The sequence below is a fragment of the Haliotis rufescens genome, unplaced genomic scaffold, assembly GCF_023055435.1.
Source record: "Haliotis rufescens isolate VD_foot unplaced genomic scaffold, xgHalRufe1.0.p SCAF_6, whole genome shotgun sequence".
In the NCBI taxonomy this organism is placed as follows: Eukaryota; Metazoa; Mollusca; class Gastropoda; order Lepetellida; family Haliotidae; genus Haliotis; species Haliotis rufescens.
The window spans coordinates 50261327-50281374 of record NW_025964334.1 but is presented as its reverse complement, the minus strand read 5'-3'; the positions used below and the strand labels follow the sequence as shown (position 1 = coordinate 50281374).

The 20048-nt window shown below is 39.4% G+C and overlaps 2 protein-coding genes across 4 annotated transcripts; both read left to right on the top strand.

Moving 5' to 3' along the window:
* Nucleotides 1-1496: 1496 nt before the first annotated feature.
* On the top strand, nt 1497-7919 carry LOC124112160. Its single transcript, XM_046472149.2, has 6 exons — nt 1497-1689; nt 2357-2453; nt 3292-3419; nt 4920-4992; nt 5968-6092; nt 7149-7919. The coding sequence occupies exons 1-6, from the start codon at nt 1605-1607 to the stop codon at nt 7220-7222; spliced, it is 582 nt and encodes a 193-aa protein (XP_046328105.2). The 5' UTR covers nt 1497-1604; the 3' UTR covers nt 7223-7919.
* A 583-nt stretch (nt 7920-8502) lies between these two features.
* On the top strand, nt 8503-17847 carry LOC124112159. 3 transcript variants are annotated; one of them, XM_046472147.2, is made up of 6 exons: nt 8520-8732; nt 10288-10381; nt 11999-12129; nt 13256-13349; nt 15816-15940; nt 16865-17847. In XM_046472147.2, exons 1-6 carry the CDS (start codon nt 8699-8701, stop codon nt 16936-16938), a joined length of 552 nt encoding a protein of 183 aa, XP_046328103.2. In that variant the 5' UTR covers nt 8520-8698; the 3' UTR covers nt 16939-17847. The 3 variants fall into 3 exon arrangements, with proteins under 3 accessions (XP_048242181.1, XP_046328103.2, XP_046328104.2); XM_046472148.2 differs by having other exon boundaries at nt 8523-8732; nt 13277-13349; XM_048386224.1 differs by lacking the exons at nt 13256-13349; nt 15816-15940; nt 16865-17847 and adding an exon at nt 12840-13242 and having other exon boundaries at nt 8503-8732.
* Nucleotides 17848-20048: the final 2201 nt, after the last annotated feature.

Sequence of the window (20048 nt, the reverse complement as noted above, 5' to 3'; positions counted from 1 at the left end):
TAGGATATATATTTCAGGATATACATTGTAGGATATATATTTCAGGATATACATTGTTGGATATATATTTCAGATATATATTTCAGATATATATTTCAGGATATACATCTTAGGATATATATTTCAGGATATACATTATAGGACATATATATTAGGATATATAATTTTGAGCCTCGGACAATCGATGACCGCGAACAAAATTGCGATTGTAATCTTAGTTAATAGAATTAAGTACATCCGTACGAACAAGTGTGGGTAGTGTACCTGAATAGCAAGGGTACTATTTAACGAGGTTCGACTTTCGTTGTCTTTATTTAGATCACGAATTAGGCACTCGCTCTCAGCAAAATCGCCTTGTACGATCATCCACAGCAGCCCCCATGGGGTTAAATGTGGATCTAATTTCACAATACATTTTGAACAACATAGCTGAACACTCTTTAGATCAATACGTGTCACAGCGTTCTTTCATTGCGCCACGTGAAACTGTTTTATTCCGGTCACGTGAGCTCGGAGGTTGTGTAAAAATCCCATATTGCCATCAAAATGATTAAATAATGCTTTCAATTTGATCCAAAAGACATGTATATTTGAAACAATCGATATATAGCTGATAAAGGATATTTAATAATGTAACATAATTTGTTTGTTCGATTTACTATAAGTATACATACAAGCTGTAGCCTTGGCCTCGTATTTGGTTTCTGAATATAACGTTATTAGATAATCATTACTATGTTGTAAAACATAAGAAGGAATAATAATGAATGAACAAACGAATCAAAGCATGAATGATTCAAAAATTAATTTTAAAATGTTCATTAACAAACACATGTTTCCTACGGCATATATTTAACAAATAATATTATTTGAATTTGAGGAATGTATAGTGAAATACCACACTGTTGTATTGGCGTGGCGTGGCGTGGCGTGGCGTGGCGTGGCGTGGCGTGGTGTGGTGTTTTTGTGTCGTCTTAATTTTGTGTTGTCATGTTTTAGTATCGGCTTATACGTGTGGTTTTTGTTTGATGGTAGTGCTGCGTGTGTCGTGTGTGGTGTTGTATTGATGTGGTGTGGTGTGGTGTGGTGTGGTGTGGTGTGGTGTGGTGTTGTGTTGTGTTGTGTGGTGTGGTGTTGTGTGGTGTTGTGTTGTGTTGTGTTGTGTTGTGTTGTGTTGTGTGGTGTAGTGTGGTGTCTTTGTGTCATCTTATTTTTGTGTTGTGTTTTTGTGTCGTGTTTTTTATGTTTGTAGTACCGCGTGTCCCGATGATCGCGATTATCGTGTGTTGTGTTGTCTGGGCCAATAAGATAATCAAATACTAATGTTGAGAAAGTTGAGATAACGAGAAACAAATAAGTGTGACTTATGACTAAGATTTAAATTATAAAACTATCACTAGCTCACGAATTAATAGCATCAGCGACAAACCAAAAACACGTATTCCAGGACACGCCTCTCGTCATAGTAAATTTATCTTCAGATAACAATTACATTATTCACAGATGAATAACGACAGGCCATGCGACACAAAACAATTTAACAGTCAACGCACCGCACCCGTGCCCATCCGTATGTGGCCACAGGGTTAACCCATCTATATATCATGTTGTCATCCTTCGAGTGCACTGATCACTCTCCAGGGAATGTACAAGAAATGGCTCGATCTCACATATTTCTTTTGGTTTTGGGTAAGTATGTATTGCAATGCTACTATTTTTGGCATTTTCACGAACACCAGGGCCCCGTTCCACAAAGCGATCTTAGCGCTAAGATGATCGTAACTCCCATACTTTAACACAGGATTACGCCAGTCGTAACACTAAGATCGCTTTGTGGAACGGGGCCCTGGTGTCTCGCTGATGTTCAGTTATCCATTTTGCCTTTAACGCCCAATTGAATCTGTTTCTGCAGTAATCGAAACTGATTTTTTCTGGCTTTGACTTTTATATTTAGTGGTTGAATTATGTCTTTCAAATTATTGTAACCGTGGGACGGAACCATGTCTAAATCATGAATTCTTCTAAAATTTTGTACAAAATGGAAATGCAGAGATTATTTAATGATGAGTGAGTGAGTGAGTGAGTGAGTATGGTTTAACGTCGCTTTTAGCAATATTCCAGCAATATCACGACGGGGGACACCAGAAATGGGCTTCACACATTGTACCCATGTCGGGAATCGAACCCGGGTCTTCGGCGTGACGAGCGAACGCTTTAACCACTAGGCTACCCGACCGCCCTATTTAATGATGAAGCTGATACTTGTTCAGAGGAAGCATTCAGTGAACACATTGCATTTTTTGTACTCCATCAATACTTATCTATACGCTGTATATTTCATGAATATTTGTTTCAGGTGTTGTACAGGCCGCTGCAGGATTGACATGTGACCTATGCAAAAGCAACTACGACATCATTATCAGAGGTGTAACTGATGATGAAGGCAAATGCTCGTAGGTTCCAGAACCATCTTTAGAGCACACGTTGGGTTCTTGGTTTGGTGGATCGGTGGAGTAGACTAACGCCAAACTTTGAATACCATGCTGGTACAATGTGTTCATTTTTATTCATTATTGGTGTCCCGCTGTGATTTGGCTGGAAATATTGATCATATAAAAATCTTACTCAATCATTCGGAGCCGTATGCGAAGGATGGATACCCTTGATTGTTTTGGAATGAAGGTTGATGGGTTCACTTTATCTGCTACCTGTTGATGTGGGAGGAAAGCCCGAACTGGTGCAATTATTAGACGTTTACCACATTGGTGTAACTCACGAGCACGGGTGTGGTGCTGACAAACGGCGCCTTAGACGACTGGGCCACCCTACATAATTGTATAAACTTGTATCGTTATTCATGAACACATGTATCTGAGGGTACTTATTTGTACCATTGTACAGGCATGTGAAAAATGAGAATGTACTTAGGGGCAAAAGTGAGCGTATTTGTTATTTGAAGTGTTTAAAGAGCAGAAGTTGTTTTAAAGATTTGTTCATCAAGTTTCAGATTCACCCTTTTGTGTTCGTTCACACGTTATGGTGTTATTATCTACTAGATATATACAGCGGTTTGAAAGGAAAAGAAATATTGGAGCATGATTAATTCAAACTGACTGACAGTATGCTATCGCCCCCGACTGGATCGATGCTTTCAATCACGGGTTTGCCTGACCCAAATTCAATAATGAAGATGCCGCTGTGGAATAGCTGGAACATGCTGAATGCGGCGTAAAACAACATTACTTACATCATCTATTTACAAACGTTATCCATATAAGCGTGTTGTTACAGGGCGTCCAAGGTGTACATCCAGTGCTTGGTGTCGGCGACAGGCGCCGGGTGCGACACGCGGCCCATCAAACTGAAGGTGGCCAAGGCGGAGGTGGACAGAATTCACTCCAGTGTGTCCACGTCGTGTCGTGAGTACCGTTAGGTGTCGCTGCGGAGTTACATTTTGAGGGGTCATGACCTTCTCGCTTACACACAACGAAATGCCTTCCCACAAGCTTCTGCATTCGTGACCAACTCGGGTTATTCCGGGACAAGCCGAATAGCGATTTGTGCCCCACTCATGGCCATTTTTGCGACCGGGTTCCGTCTTAGCGCAAACGGGCATACTTAAAACAATTGTCAACTCGCTGCGTAATGCTTCATATATATTTCCCCATATATTATATAAATTTCAGATGCAATTTAAAGCACATCGGAATGTGCGGAATTATACGGTATGATTGAACACATTTAACTGTGTCTTGGGTATATTTTTAGATGCAAGACATATGTAAAAACAAAAATTATTCCTGTGGGATTCTTTGATGAAGAACGTGAAGTCATACGCGCATTCTGATTGGTTTGTCGTATTTTCGCACATAACATTCATCGATAGTGGGGCGAGTCTTCTTGAAGGTTACGGAAAGGGGCGAGTGGTGACGAATGAAGCTTCTGTTGCAACGTTCTATTTAAAAAACAACCCAACTACGTATTCAACAGCTATAACCTGAATATGTGTGCACAGTCTGACCTCAACGCAGCAATAAAAATGACTAGCTTAGCCAGTTCTTTTTCCAAGTACAGGAAGCCACTCCACCCCAGTTCCGCACCAAATGTCACTTGCTTGAAAATATCATCATGTTAAAAAAGATGCATTAGATATAGAAAAACATGGTCAGTTTTAATTACTGGATTAATGTACATTTAAGAAAATAAAAAACTTACACAAAACCGTGCCAGATGATTCAATCTGCACTGAAGGCTGAAGTGGTGTAGTCGAACCTCTAACACCACAGGTACTTCCGGTTGAGCAGACACATTTAAATCACTTCATGAATACACCGTATTGGTATGTTCACTTATTTTGACTAATTTTACTTTTACATTTTAAATAACATTATATCATATTGTCTTATATCCATATTTAATTTTCTGATTTTGTTATGGACTATTTTCTATTTTTTTGATGGAGATAACCTGAAATTTCGACCGAAAATATTTTTTATTATGTTTTATTTTTGTTGCATTTTGTTCATACATCCAGTTTGTATAAAATTTAACGTTATAAGTTGATTTTATCATGTATATTAAATGAACGAAATGAATCAATTAAACAATAGATGAAAGGAAGACCAGAATTTGTAGAAATATTCAATCTTGAGCTTAAATTATTGCATATTTTGTAATGATATAATATTGACACAATTCCCGCTTGGGGAACTCGATGTACAATCTGACGTAAAAATGTCTTTCAATAAAAACCAAGAATAAAAAGATGAATCTCTGAGGCATAGCTATATGCATCGGACACAATTGTAAAACCAAACAGATATAGATGAAAGAATAAAGGATATCATTTGTGTAGGTAATAGTTTACTCAAATTAGTATTTTTGCGCTTCATTTATGTTAATGTTTGTATGACTTTCAGCCCTGGCAGACACCTGTCGGTGTGAATTGGATTACTATGGATCATATCACAACAGTCAACTGGACGAATGCTAGTAGGTGATGCAAATTTGCAAGACGTTTTAATATTTCCTAGTTTAAGTTTTTTTCATTTCCGAAGGGGCACGGATGGCCCAGTCGTCTCAGTCGCCGCGATTCGCTGTGCAGAGTTGCGTCCCTTGGGCACGCCAGAAACCTATGATTGTGGGTTCGAATCCCGGTTCGCCCCGATTTTGTGTCTAGGTTTGTCAGCACTATACCCGTGCTCGTGGGTTTCACCGAAGTGGTAAACGTGTGAGACCTGCATCACTTCGGGCTTTCCTCCCACATTAAGCCGACACGCCGTGATATGACTGGAATACTGTAAATAGCGGCGTTAAACCCAACTCACTCACTCACTATTCATTTCCGAAATTAGTTAACAGATTTGGCGATAAATTTGTAACTCATTTTGCAATGGCGTATCAGTCACATATGGGACATATTCTCTTGTGGTCCTCCGTGGTCTAGTGGACGGAGTATCTGCCCGGAGTGCGGAAGGTCGGTGGTTCAATCCCCGTTCTCGTCATACCAAAAGCTTTTAAAAGATGGTACTTGGTATTCGGCATTAAGGGGATAAAACAAGGACTGATCGGCTTGGAGTCAGTACCCTGTGTCTGAGTGGGGTATCCATGTCAAATTGAGAAAATGCATGGTAAAAAAACGGCATTAATCCCCGAAAAGTACAAACAGTCACCACCCGTCAACCAATTGGCACCAAATGGAACCAAACAGTGGAGCTTGCCTACAGCCTATACCATGTAGATTTTTTTTTAGAGAATCGTGCCATCCATACGACATAAGGACATTAACGCAACGCCAAATTATGATATTTCTTTCCCAATTTCGGCGAATCCGACTATGAAAACATGTTACACTTGTAGTGCCCGTACCAGGGTACACAGAAGTAATCTCTGCATGTATGCATGAACGAATGTGTGATCAGTTTCGCTACATGTAACTCTATTGATGAATCAGTATCTGTTTTACAGCGCAAGTATCGTACAGCATGAATGTGCCGTTAACGCCACTGGGAAGGAGTGTGATGAGATCAGCACGAATGCTGTATTCATTGTGCAGACTCAGCAGACCTGGGTCAACGTGTGCGGGGGTCAAGGTAGATATATAACATGAAACTAAAGAATCATGGTTACAGAGTGATAATATGTCCACCTTCAACAAATACATCGCCAGTAAGGAGAGGTTTCCTGATTAACGGGGTCCCCACTGTCGAGGTTTCCCTGTATGTTGTTATTCACACATTAATGTAGTAAACCAAGAGTAAATACTCTTACATAAACATTTTATAGCAATGACTAGTGGTGGCATTTTTACTGTTTATTTTTTTTGAAACATTCCCCTGTTTAATATTTTTGAAACATTCCCCTGTTTAATATTTTTGAAACATTCCCCTGTTTAATATTTTTGAAACATGATTATTTTATTGCTTTATCTGAACCATAATAACGGTACTATCTTGAAAGTTGGGTGAGTATATTTACCTCCCCATAATGAGGAATGACTTGCAATGCCATGTTGAAAGTTGCGTGAGTATATTTACCTCCTCATAATGAGGAATGACTTGTAATCCCATGTTGAAAGTTGGGTGAGTATATTTACCTCCCCACATAGGGAATGACTTGCCTTACCATGTTGAAAGTTGGGTAAGTATATTTACCTCCCCATAATGAGGAATGACTTGCAATACCATGTTGAAAGTTGCGTGAGTATACTTACCTCCCCATAATGAGGAATGACCTGCAATAATATGTTGAAGTTGGGTGAGTTTTCTTACCTCCCTAAAATGAGGAGTGACTTGCAATACTACGAGTATGTGGAAAGTTGGAGGAGTATATTCACCCCCCACCCAACCCCCATAATAAAAAATGACTTGCAATACTCACTCGTTGCATCTCTAACTTTGAGCTATGTAACGTTCGTCAAGGGTAGAACTTGTGTTGGACTTTCACGTGTTTGTGGCGGGTACCACACATGGGGCAGAATACTCTCACCTTTTCCCGAACACCTGATATCATCACTATTTGATACTCATTCATTAACACATGCTCACCACATAGTCGGAATCATACAAAGGATTCTGAAAGTTGAGATTTCTTATGATTATGAAAAAAGTTGTGTTGCTTTTATTTCAAAGATATTATTTTGTTTTCAGACTCCATCCATGCGCTCACCCTTATGGCGTTCACCATTGCAGCAACTGTTGTCGGCGTTCTCAGAGAACGATAACTATAACAATACTTATAGCGATGACCTCATGTAAAGCTAAATGGAGCTCGTTTAATGTTGAAATGGATTGCATTGAATGAGAACCACAATACTAATAATAGTTACATTGGTATAATCTTTAGGATTGCTACACTTTATCAATTAATTATCAAAGTCCGAAGTTTGAATACTGTCAACTTAGCGAGTCAAGTGTACCAGAGAAAAACCATAAAATTGTTGAACGCTACATCATGAATATTCATAATAATAATAATGGCATATATTTAATTTACTAAATTTGATCATGATAAAGAAATGTAACATGATGGTGTTTCTGAAATTTGGATACAACATCAATAGGTTTTGTTAATTATTTTCGTTATAACTGTCTTATCCTTAGCTGACTGTTTCGGAAATCATTATTAAGGGAAAGAGGGATAGTCCACCTGTTTGTACCCCTTTACAAAGTGTCTCCTAGGACCACACAGGCTCCAGTTTGAAGTGTCAGTGCATGAATGTCCCGTTAACAGCAGGATCCGTGTGAACCAAACGTAGTAACTTCAATCATCTCGAAAAAAGAAAGAAAACTTGGGCATCTTGGGGTATGAAATACTAAACTAACGAATGTAAATGTCTCATGTACGTTTTTAGGTTAAAATCTCTCTGAATGATAATTGTATTCAATATAATCTTTGCCGAATAAAATGTTTTCATCATACAAGCGTAGTTCATTGTTTTCCTTCTTGGATGAAATGTTAAAAAGGCTGGTAGGTGAACGTGGTTCTTTCTTTCGCTCACGACACATACATTTGGAAATGTCCTCTCTCTCACACACTTATATTTGGATATGCCCTCTCTCACAACCTCACATGTTGGAAATGCCCTCTCTCACACCCTCACATGTTGGAAATGTCCTCTCTCTCACACACTTATATTTGGATATGCCCTCTCTCACACCCTCACATGTTCGAAATGCCCTCTCTCTCACACACTTATATTTGGAAATGCCCTCTCTCACACCCTCATATGTTGGAAATGTCCTCTCTCTCACACACTTATATTTGGATATGCCCTCTCTCACAACCTCACATGTTGGAAATGCCCTCACTCTCACACACTTATATTTTGTGATTTGGCCTAAAATACAGGGCTTCCAATATTAACTCATACACCGTGACATACCTGAGATAGCGTTCAATCCACACACTAAGACAGTGTTTTCACTAAGTGTGTTTACATTGTTTTAGAGTTGGAAACCACAGCGACAAATAAATACATGCTGCATCTTGCTTTTGACATCACAATGAATTATGATAAGGCGAAGTACAATTATGATCTGCGATGCTTATGATATATCATGCGATAAGAGACAATCGCTTTGAACAATGAACATAACACATGACAACGATAGTGATGGCAGTTTAAGTGATGAACTGTAGTATGTGCTCATTGGACTTGTGATTCTCCGACGACATCTTATTCCTTTAGTACAGGAATATGGCCAAAGCAGCGATTCTCCTGTTGATTTTAGGTAAGAAAGTCAAATATCCTTACAAATTTGTTTCATAATTACTTGCTTAGTCAGGAATGTAATCATTATATAATGGACACTTCCCTTTACTGTGAAAGTATCACATGTGTCTAGCTGATGCATTCAGTGATAGGACATTTCCCTTTACTGTGAAAGTATCATGTGTGTCTAGCTGATGCATTCAGTGATATGAAATTTCCCTTAACTGTAAAAGTATCACGTGTGTCTAGCTGATGCATTCAGTGATATGACATTTTCCTTAACTGTGAAAGTATCATGTGTGTCTAGCTGATGCATTCAGTGATATGACATTTCCCTTAACTGTAAAAGTATCACGTGTGTCTAGTTGATGCATTGAGTGATATGACATTTCCCTTAACTGTTAAAGTATCATGTGTGTCTAGCTGATGCATTGAGTGATATGACATTTCCCTTAACTGTGAAAGTATCACATGTGTCTAGCTGATGCATTCAGTGATATGACATTTCCCTTAACTGTGAAAGTATCATGTGTGTCTAGCTGATGCATTTAGTGATATGACATTTTCCTTAACTGTTAAAGTATCATGTGTGTCTAGCTGATGCATTGAGTGATATGACATTTCCCTTAAATGTGAAAGTATCATGTGTGTCTAGCTGATGCATTCAGTGATAGGACACTTCCATTAACTTTGACGTTTTGAAATTCTAAAAGGTTTTGACGTGTACGTGTGCTGCTGATGTATTCAGTGATATGAATGAAAACGCAAACTATCTATCTAAACATGCTAATTTGTAATCTGATATTGGGTCTTTTTGTTTGTTATTGACGCCGTACTTTGAAATATTCCAGCTATATGACGGCGACGTGTAACAATGGAGTCTGGACCAGCCAGGGCCCACTTGCACAAAGCGATCTTAGCGCTAAGATGATCGTAACTCCCATTCTTTAACATAGGCTTACAAAAGTCGTAGCTCTTATATACGCCCCACGCCGTCCGGGTTTGATGACACGCAATCAACCAGGTTACAGTCTGACCACGAAGATGCCGCTGTACAAAACGATCTCCGATACCTAACACAGACTTTATCGTAGCGCTAAGGTTTGTTTTGTACAACAGCACACTGACCCATACAGTCGCGTTTAACAACCAGCTTAGTTTACGTAGGACGACTCCTAACACGGAATATCCACGAGGGTACTTTCAGTTTGTTTTGTTTATTCTAAACGCAGAACTCAACAATATTCCAACGATATGACAGCGGTCTGTAAATAATCATGTCTGGACCAGACAATCCTGTGATTGACATCATGTGCGTCGATCCACGCAAGTGGGAAACGATGACTCGCATCAACCAAGTTAGCAAGCCTGACCACCCGATCCTGTTACGACAAGAATAGTCGCCTTTTACGGCAAGGATGGGTTGCTGAAGACCTATTTTCAAAGGATAGGCCTTACGCAGACATTCAATTCAATACTTGTTGTGAAGAATATGTTTATAATGACCAATAATACAGTTTATATTATTGAAACATGTGACTAATTGTAAATATGGCAATTTTGTTTTGCCTCAGGAATGATCCACGTCACAACGGGAGTGTCGTGTGATGTCTGCAAATCAACCTACGACACCAGCATCTCAGCTGGTTCAGATCAACAGAAATGCACGTACGTCGTAATATGTAATTTGGTAATACGTACATGAAACTTAGTCACCTGATCAATAATCTTTTAATATGTTATGTATAACATTCTATTAATAATTGCAATAATTTATCATATGTAATATGTAAAAAATGTCAAATGTAATATACCAATATGTCGTATGTAATATACTAATGTTATATATAATCTACTGATATGTTTTATGTGATCTGTAATATGTAATATGTCAAATCTAATTTTGTAACATGTTTTCATATGGTATATGTAATGTGCAATAAACAAATATGATATTTATAAACCTAAAATATCTTGTATGTAATATACTAATGTGTATAATAAACTATATGTATTTTATGTAATCTGTAATGTAATGAATCTACTAATCTACTGTGTTTAAGTGTATATACAAGTGATTTCATCAGGTGTATAAGTATTAAATACAGAAAAAACAGAATCCAGATATTCGTGCTTGTCAAAACTCTTTTATCCACACAATATCTTTCGCCGTTCAACGGCTCTTCAGGTGTAATGAAAAATTTAACTTACATTGTAGTCCTAGGCAACGCATAACAGTAGTATTTGTGGCGTCATAATGCCTATGATGTAATAGTGACAATAGAGGGAGAAGTAAAACGTAGTCCTAGGCGACAGCCGACGTTATGCTTTGACGACATAAAGCATATGACGTCATAGCTAGTGATAATAGTGGGAGGCATGAGAATGACTTCATTTCATTGATATAATATCTTTTGAGTTTTTATATATATGTGATATAATATATATATATAAACTCGCAGTCCTAAACTATAATGTCGCGTTCCAGGTTATTGCACACCATACTGCGACATTTATGTTATAATAGTATAATAAAGAAGTTGTTATACATAAAGTTTTGTCAACTTACGTGTAGATGTTGGTTGGTTGGTTTGTTGTTTAACGCCGCACTCAGCAATATTCCAGCTTTATGACGGCGGTTTGTAAATAATCGAGTCTGGACCAGACAATCCAGTGATTAATATCATGAGCACGGTCCACGGAATGCGTGCAGATGTAATATAAAACTATTATATATGTAATATGCAGATGTAATATAAAACTATTATATATGTAACAAGCAGATGTAATATAAAACTATTATAATGTAATATGCCGATGTAATATAAAACTATTATGAATGTAATATGCAAATGTAAGATAAAACTATCATATATGTAATATAAAACTATTACATGTGTAATATGCAGATGTAATATAAAACTATTATATACGTAATATGCAGATGTAATATGAAACTATTATATATGTAATATAAAACTATCATATATGTAATATGCAGATGTAATATGAAACTATTATATATGTAATATAAAACTATCATATATGTAATATGCAGATGTAATATGAAACTATTATATATGTAATATGTACACATGCCACATTTCATTTAGTGCAATTTTCAGATATGATATTTTGGACCTGTTAGGTATGCATCAATAGCAATAACATTCCTATCGAGGTTAACACGATCTCTTTTCTTGAAACGTGATCCACACACACGGCTTATTATTTCCTCTCTTCGGCTTTTGAATGGTGTTCTATCACTGTGTGTATTTGTCCCAGGGCTGCGAAAACGTACATCACCTGTCTGGTGACGGCAACACAGGAATCTGGTTGCGACAAGAGGGCAGAGAGGCTTAAGGTTGCTCAGGACGAGGTGGCCAGAGTACATAGCATCATAGGACTGACGTGTGGTAAGCTCCAGAGGAACGGCTGCTACTTCACCAGGGTTGGCGAAATGTTGAAAACGTTTTGTACAGTTCTCACCCCATTCAATGGCATGCCCATTTCGGACGTCATCAGAGGCGCTGTGGGCCCGGTCGTCTAAGGCACCACAATCCACTGTGCAGGGTTAAGTGTCTTAGTTGTGCCAGAAATCTTTGATCGTGGGTTTGAATCCAAGTTCTCCCTGATTATGTTTCTAGGTTTGTCAGCACCATATCTATGCTCGTGGGTTTCACCGAAGCGGTAAACGTCTGAAAACTGCACAACTTCGGGCTTTCCTCAACCATTAAGCGTTAAACCCAACTCGCTCACTTATAGTCTTCACCCCTTGAAACAGCATCATGAAATATCGCGAGATATTTCTGTTTCGGGATGTCTTTAAAAGTTGACATTGCAAATTTTGTCATTTGTGTAAGAACTATACCTTATCGCCGGAATGGCTTGTTGTCACTCTATACTTATTAAAACACATGCAACTGCCTTCGTGTATTAATAATCGCGATGTGATTTTATGTCAAGTGTCGAGGACTATAGTTGTGATCATCTGTTTCAGTACTGACAGACAGCTGCTTATGTCAAGTGTCGAGGACTATAGTTGTCATCATCTATGTTTCAGTACTGACAGACAGCTGCTTATGTCAAGTGTCGAGGACTATAGTTGTCATCATCTATGTTTCAGTACTGACAGACAGCTGCTTATGTCAAGTGGCGAGGACTATAGTTGTCATCATCTATGTTTCAGTACTGACAGACAGCTGCTTATGTCAAGTGGCGAGGACTATTGTTGTGATCATCTATGTTTCAGTACTGACAGACAGCTGCTTATGTCAAGTGGCGAGGACTATTGTTGTGATCATCTATGTTTCAGTACTGACAGACAGCTGCTTATGTCAAGTGGCGAGGACTATTGTTGTGATCATCTGTTTCAGTACTGACAGACAGCTGCTTATGTCAAGTGGCGAGGACTATAGTTGTCATCATCTATGTTTCAGTACTGACAGACACCTGCTTATGTCAAGTGGCGAGGACTATTGTTGTGATCATCTGTTTCAGTACTGACAGACAGCTGCTTATGTCAAGCGTCGAGGACTATAGTTGTGATCATCTATGTTTCAGTACTGACAGACAGCTGCTTATGTCAAGTGGCCTTCTACAGCTCAAATCTCAGAGACCCAGTGAACAAATGCTAGTAGGTGTAATTGCATAGACGGTCTGTCCCATTAAATGTGGGAACTATTTTTTATATTTCTACCTTAACCTGTCAGACACATAAACATATACTTTTCCATTATATGTCTCATTTACTGACGCCACCCCCACTCCCCAAAGACATTGTATTGTAAACTAAGCGGCAAAAGAAAGAAAAGGTTGGCAATTTGTAATTTTCCTAAAAACAGCGATTGGTTGGCAATTTGTAATTTTCCTAAAAACAGCGATAACTAGTGGAAAGTGGGTATTGGGAATATGACTGCCCACGAACAGGTACCACAAAACACCTCACCCGAAAGCGCCACCTTTGACTGCGCTCGTGCGGTGACAAAAAAATGGTGAAACAGGTTTCCCGCCTATGGCATAAACTGCACGTGCATGTTAGCTGTATAAATGCGTTCGTCTGCAGGGTATAAAGCACACAAAAGAAATGCCACGACTGTCACAGGAGCAGAGAGAGAGAGAGAGAGAGAGCCATCGGTATGGCCGAAATGGGGGCAACACAGGTCCAAGTTGCCAGAAGGTTTGGTTGTACACCATTGACAGTAGCCAGGCTGATTCAACGGTACAGGCAGACAGGGAGGACACAGGCCAGGCCTAGAACCGGACGACCCCGAGTGACAACACCACTGGAAGACGGACACGGCTCATTCACCTGCGAAACAGATTCGTAACGGCGACGGCGACGGTAGCAACAGCGTTGGGACATCCCATTAGCCAACGTACAGTACTACGACGACTTCGTGCTGCTGGAATCCGAGCGTATCGTCCTTTCCGAGGAATGGTACTGACTGCTCAACATCGACGCCTGAGACTGCGATGGGCGAGGCAGGTTCGACGCTGGCAAGTGAGAAATTGGCGTCGAGTGCTGTTTACTGATGAAAGTCGGTTTAACGTGTTTCGAAATGACGGCAGAAATCGAGTTTATCGACGCAGAAGGGAACGTTTGGCTCCGGCGTGTATTCGAGAGGTCCATCCATTCGGCGGGGGAGGTGTGATGGTGTTGGGCGGTATTTGTGGAGATCAGAAGACTGATTTGGTGATTATACAGGGAAACCTGAAGGGACCATGTGTTGCAGCCAGTTGAGCTTCCGTTCTTACAAAACCAACAGCAGGGGACATTGTTTCAACACGACAATACCAGGCCCCATACTGCAAGACTGACTCGGAGCTTTCTAAACCAGCAGAACGTTGACGTTTTGCCCTGGCCTGCCCACTCACTCGATATGAATCCTATTGTACATCTGTGGGACCATCTTGACAGACAGATTAGAGCACGCCATCAGCCTCCCGTCAACAGACAAGAATTGCAGCAGGCCCTGAGAGACGAGTGGCAGCGGATTCCAGTCCACGTCATCAGAAGATGACGGTCAGCATCTGGAGGTCATACACGCTATTGAAGGCAATTGTGTCGACAATAAAATTGTAGTGTGTGTGACAATATTTTGGTTACATTTCAGACAACTTTTGAAAATGAAATTGTTTACCTTGAGCTTACATTACCTGTGATTGCACAATTTCATTCAAACTGTTGCTGATCAATCATTTGTTACCCCTCCCTAGATTATATTATAATTCACAACAAAACCTCTTCTTGTTATTTTTTTATCGATCATTGAACTCGACCTATACTTTCTTTTGCCACCCAGTTTATAAACTTTTTTGTTGTCGATAAGGAACTGCATAGACCGTTTTCCTAAGCAGAAAGGGAGATTGGAACTTTCCATTTGTCAAGATTTGTGAAACGTTTAAGGTGAACAATTGACTTGCCTTTGCATGTGTTTGTAACGGTGCCACCTGTGGGGCAGGATACGCTCACCTTTTGGCGAATACCTGGTATCATCACTATTTGATATATAATCATAAACACATGCTCATGATGTAGTCGGAATCGTACAATCAAGTTATCATTTCTTATGAATATGGTAAGGGTTTTGTCGCTTTTTTTCTAAATTGGTAATTTCATTATCACCCACTTTTATCTAATACTGGGGCGGTCGGGTAGCCTAGTGGTCAAAGCGTTCGCTCGTCACGCCGAAGACCCGGGTTCGATTCCCGACATGGGTACAATGTGTGAAGCCCATTTCCGCCGTGATATTGCTGGAATATTGCTAAAAGCGGCGTAAAACCATACTCACTCACTCATCTGATACTAAGTATATCTTCGACAAAAGATTTTAAAGGACGTTAATTTGGTATTGATATGTAGAGCAATAAAGAAATCGATCAATGGGTTATGCAAATAGATGCAAGAAACAGTTTGCTAAAAACAAAACTGAAACGATAGAACAAATATACTAGTCAAAAGAAGTTTAGACCACCGAATTCTTTCATATTACTATAGGTAAATTACCATGCCATGACAGAATAACTAAACTAATGTGAAATAATCCTTAACATCTTTTGAATGGTATACATGATTTACGAGGTGTATTACTCTTGACAGTGCAAGTGTGGTCCAAGATCGCTGTGCCATAGCTGCAGCTGACAGGGCCTGTGATGACGTCACAACAAATGCCGTGTACTCTGTGTCCACCTCCAATACATGGGTAGGCGCGTGCTCAGGTCAAGGTCAGTATATCAAAATAAGAGGTACTTCACATATGCCATAATATAATAAGCCACACTATATTCCAGTTTTATAGCAACAATCGTGCATACAGATTGGCTAATAAATCATGGTATGCTATAAACAAGAAAGTTCTCTTTACTTCAAAAGTAACGTTCTCTCTATCACAGTCTGTGTTCGAATCCTAGCTGTGGTTGGTTTGTAAGCACCATACCCCTGCTCTTGAAGTGCCCTCCAACATCACACTGACACGCCGTGATATAACTGGATACTGTTCAAAGGGGCGTTTAAACCAAACTCCCCATCTCGCTTACTCTCTTCCCAGATAACATCGGATCACGATAGTGAAGGCACACGAATTAAAGAGTAGTTAAGTTTGGATTTCACTGTATCGTCCCAAAGCAAACAAAAGGACAAAGAGAAACACAAAAGTAGTCGAATTTAGGTATAGAAGAGGGGATTATATACATTAGAATAACGTTGCGGATTCTAGTGTGTTGTACAGAGTTACGTGCCTTAACAGTGCCAGGATCCTATGGTCGTTCGTTCAAATTCCAGGTTTGCTTTGAATATGAACCTTGATCTGTCAGCACATAGTTCCTGCTCTTGGGTTTCACCAAAGTGATTAACGTACTTTTGCGACCTTCCGGGGCGGTCGGGTAGCCTGGTGGTTAAAGCGTTCGCGCGTCACGCCGAAAACCCGGGTTCGATTCCCCACATGGGTACAATGTGTGAAGCCCATTTCTGGTGTCCCCCGCCGATATTGCTGAAATATTGCTAAAAGCGGCGTTAAACCCATCTCACTCACTCACTCGTCCTTAAAACGACGTTATGTAATGGTTCAGATCGGCGTTAAACCCTCTCAGTCCTTGCTAGTGTGTGTTCCATAAATATAGAAATTGAGAAACATGATTGTCCTTTTTCAGATTTCATCCGTCACTTGTCCCTGAAGGCAGCCATTCTTGTAGCAACCGTTGCTAGACTTCTCCAGAAGCAGTAGCAAATCATGACGTCATTAGATGTCAGGATCCGGTCGCTTAGTTACATTTTGTTAAACATGTTCTGCGATGTATTTTATAGATATATTTCAATAATGGCCTTAATATAACACGAGCAGACGTTTCATTCAATTACTAAATATGATCAATATGTTTCAACACCAAACCACATCCATTGGGTTTATAGTGTTTCACTTACTAAATAATATCTGGAGTGCTACCTCTATTTCTTTATGTATATCTATATTTATTAGTAAACTATGCAACTCTGAAATGTATACAACTGAGAGTTTGACTGAAGTGTCGAGGAGCTGAAAGTGATTTGATTTGCTTACTGTTTTTGAAAAATAAGTAAAATGGTAGATTTCATACTTACCCATTTAGCCATTTAGGTATATAAACTTTGGCATATTTCTTTCTTAAAACCTTTGTAGGAAAATAAATTAAAATGAACACCAAAATACTTTTGAAAAACAAATATCGGTGGTCCCGACAAAGTTTGTTTTGTTATGGTCTAAAAGAGAGAAACATGTGATTATTTGATTAAAACCTATTTACAACTATATGGAATAACCAACTTACTTGTATAATAGACGAAGATCACTTGCTATACATAGCCTTTCATATATATGAAGGTTTTGCATTTTTGTTGGTTCTGCATGGTTAATAGTATGTACCCTGGCAACGCAAACTTGTCTATTCCCGTTTTCAATAGAGCTTTCAATAAGTTTTATAGTAGATATGTCGAGGACATTTCCGAATTTAACGCATCAGTTACAAAAATGGTGCCCGGAGTCATTGGTATTTTGACTTGTACCATATGTTGCCACGTTTTTTTCAAATAAACAATAAACTTGCCTTTGCATTTATTTGTGACAGGTGCCACCGATGGGGTAGGATACGCTCACCTTTTCGCGAACACCTGGTATCATCACTATTTGATGGTACTTCATAAACATATGCTCATGATATGGCTGGAATCATACAATCGACTTGGCTGTTGGCAGAGATTTCTTATGAATATGGAAAGGGTTTTGTCGCTTTTATTTAGATCCTTGTCTATTTGAGATAATAACAATACCTTATGTTGTATATGTAGTTTCTACATGCGTTGAAATAAAAATGTTTGCCTGCTTCTTCTCTTACGCAGCAGTGAGCAATTTCAATTTCAACTACATGTATATCCGTGGTGTGTTCATAACAGAATTGGGCCAGGCAGACCAGTCGGAGATAGCATGATCAACGATAGCGACGTCATACACTCACTGAATCTGCCACCCAATCCCCATTGTAGTCTTACGACTAGAAACAAACTGCCGGAGTACAGAAAGTATTCATTTGAAAATTGGATCTAACCAAAGCATTACAAACCTATCAAAACGTTAGTAGGCTGAAAACATTTGCCGAAACACTGCAAAACTAAGATACCCATCTAAAATACATCACCATCGAATAACCATTTTTGTTTGTTAAATTTTCACCCACTATCAAACATAGGTGTATACTTTCATTTGCCCGTCAGTTTATTTATTGGAGAACTAGAGTAGAACATGGATATAACGAACTACAAGGGACCAGAGAAATCAGTTCGTTATATCCGTTGTTCGTTTTATCCGTGTTCGTTATATCCGGGCGGTCGGGTAGCCCCGTGGTAAAGCGTTCGCTCGTCACGCCGAAGACCTGGGTTCGATTCCCGACATGGGTACAATGTGTGAAGCCCATTTCTGGTGTCCCACGTCGTGATATTGCTGGAATATTGCTAAAAGCGGCGTAAAACCATACTCACTCACTCACTCGTTATATCCGTTGTTCGTTATATCCGTTGTTCGTTATATCTGTTGTTCGTTATATCCGTGTTCGTTATATCCGTGTTCTACTGTATTTGACTCGGAATCCTCACAGGGGTCGAAATAAAATCGTATGACGCAGACATCCATTTACTTGTTATAATTTTATTACAGTCAAATGTGTGTCAACAATAAGAATTTACTTGAGAATGAGAATGAGAATTTAATGAACTCATTCCTGGTCACAGGTGGTAGAGAGGCTTCAAGTGTCACAATTTGAGCTGCCGAGTTGAATCCAAGATTGGATTCGATCTGATAAGGATCCTTGGTTTGTCGGTGGTCGCTGGTCTCTTCAAGGTAGTTCGGGGCGTAAAACCACACTCACTCACTCAGTCACTTCAAGGTAGATCAAGTTTATGACCTGGAACACAATGGGCTTTCTGACACGTCATGGAGTAACCGAAGTACGGTCCGGAATGGCGCTAAACTCAACTCATTCACTCCGGACTCGAACCCGCACCAATAGTCCCTGACCTTGACATCCCACTCTCCTGTTTTATGTGATCGCCTCCGTGGTCTAGTGGATAGAGCATCTGCCCGGAGAGTGGACTGTCGATTGTTTGAGTTCCCAACTACGTATACGTCATACCAAAGACCTTAAAAGATGGTACTTTTGTTATCCTGTCCGGTCCTTGGCATTAAGGGGATGAAACAAGGACTGGTCGGCTCAGAGTCAGTATACTGTGTCTGAGTGGTATTCTGATGTTAAACTGGTATCTCAAAGGGCTAGCACTATTTAGTCACACACATACCTGAATGCACGTCGCTATATATATGCAATCTTCTTAAAACGTTAAATACCACCCCACCTCAATTCATCTCTTTCATGTTGTGATATGAAAACAAATCGATTTGCGTTGTAAGCTTACATATTTAAGCCATGATAGAAATAATGTATTGAAACGCCAAGCCAAATTTGTTTGTTCGATATTTTCAAACACGCTTTTGTTAAATGGGAGCGTTATTTCAGGAACGATTGAAATCGATACTATTCAACAGTTCATTGAGGTGCATTTAAAACATAGCAAGAGAGGTGATATGTACATCAGTTATGAAACTTTTGATGAACCCATTATTACTCACATATTGCTGAAGTGCTGAAATGTAGCCCTGTACATAGCACTTAATAGCCACTCATGACAATATCTCCTTTTCCCCGTCACTCGATGAGAGAAACGTGATATTTCTCTCGACACATGATATATCCTATTTATTATATACTTTTTGTGTAGTTGTCTACCAGAAAAATAAATAATTTCATGTCA

Excerpts from the sequence above, each read along its gene's own strand:
- LOC124112160 (XM_046472149.2), top strand. The coding sequence starts at position 1,605 with ATGTTGTCATCCTTCGAGTGCACTGATCACTCTCCAGGGAATGTACAA. Across the intron at positions 4,993-5,967 it reads AGTCAACTGGACGAATGCTA|CGCAAGTATCGTACAGCATG; the intron begins GTAGGTGATGCA and ends TCTGTTTTACAG. Across the intron at positions 6,093-7,148 it reads CAACGTGTGCGGGGGTCAAG|ACTCCATCCATGCGCTCACC; the intron begins GTAGATATATAA and ends TTTTGTTTTCAG.
- LOC124112159 (XM_048386224.1), top strand. The coding sequence starts at position 8,699 with ATGGCCAAAGCAGCGATTCTCCTGTTGATTTTAG. Across the intron at positions 8,733-10,287 it reads GATTCTCCTGTTGATTTTAG|GAATGATCCACGTCACAACG; the intron begins GTAAGAAAGTCA and ends GTTTTGCCTCAG. Across the intron at positions 10,382-11,998 it reads TCAGATCAACAGAAATGCAC|GGCTGCGAAAACGTACATCA; the intron begins GTACGTCGTAAT and ends TATTTGTCCCAG.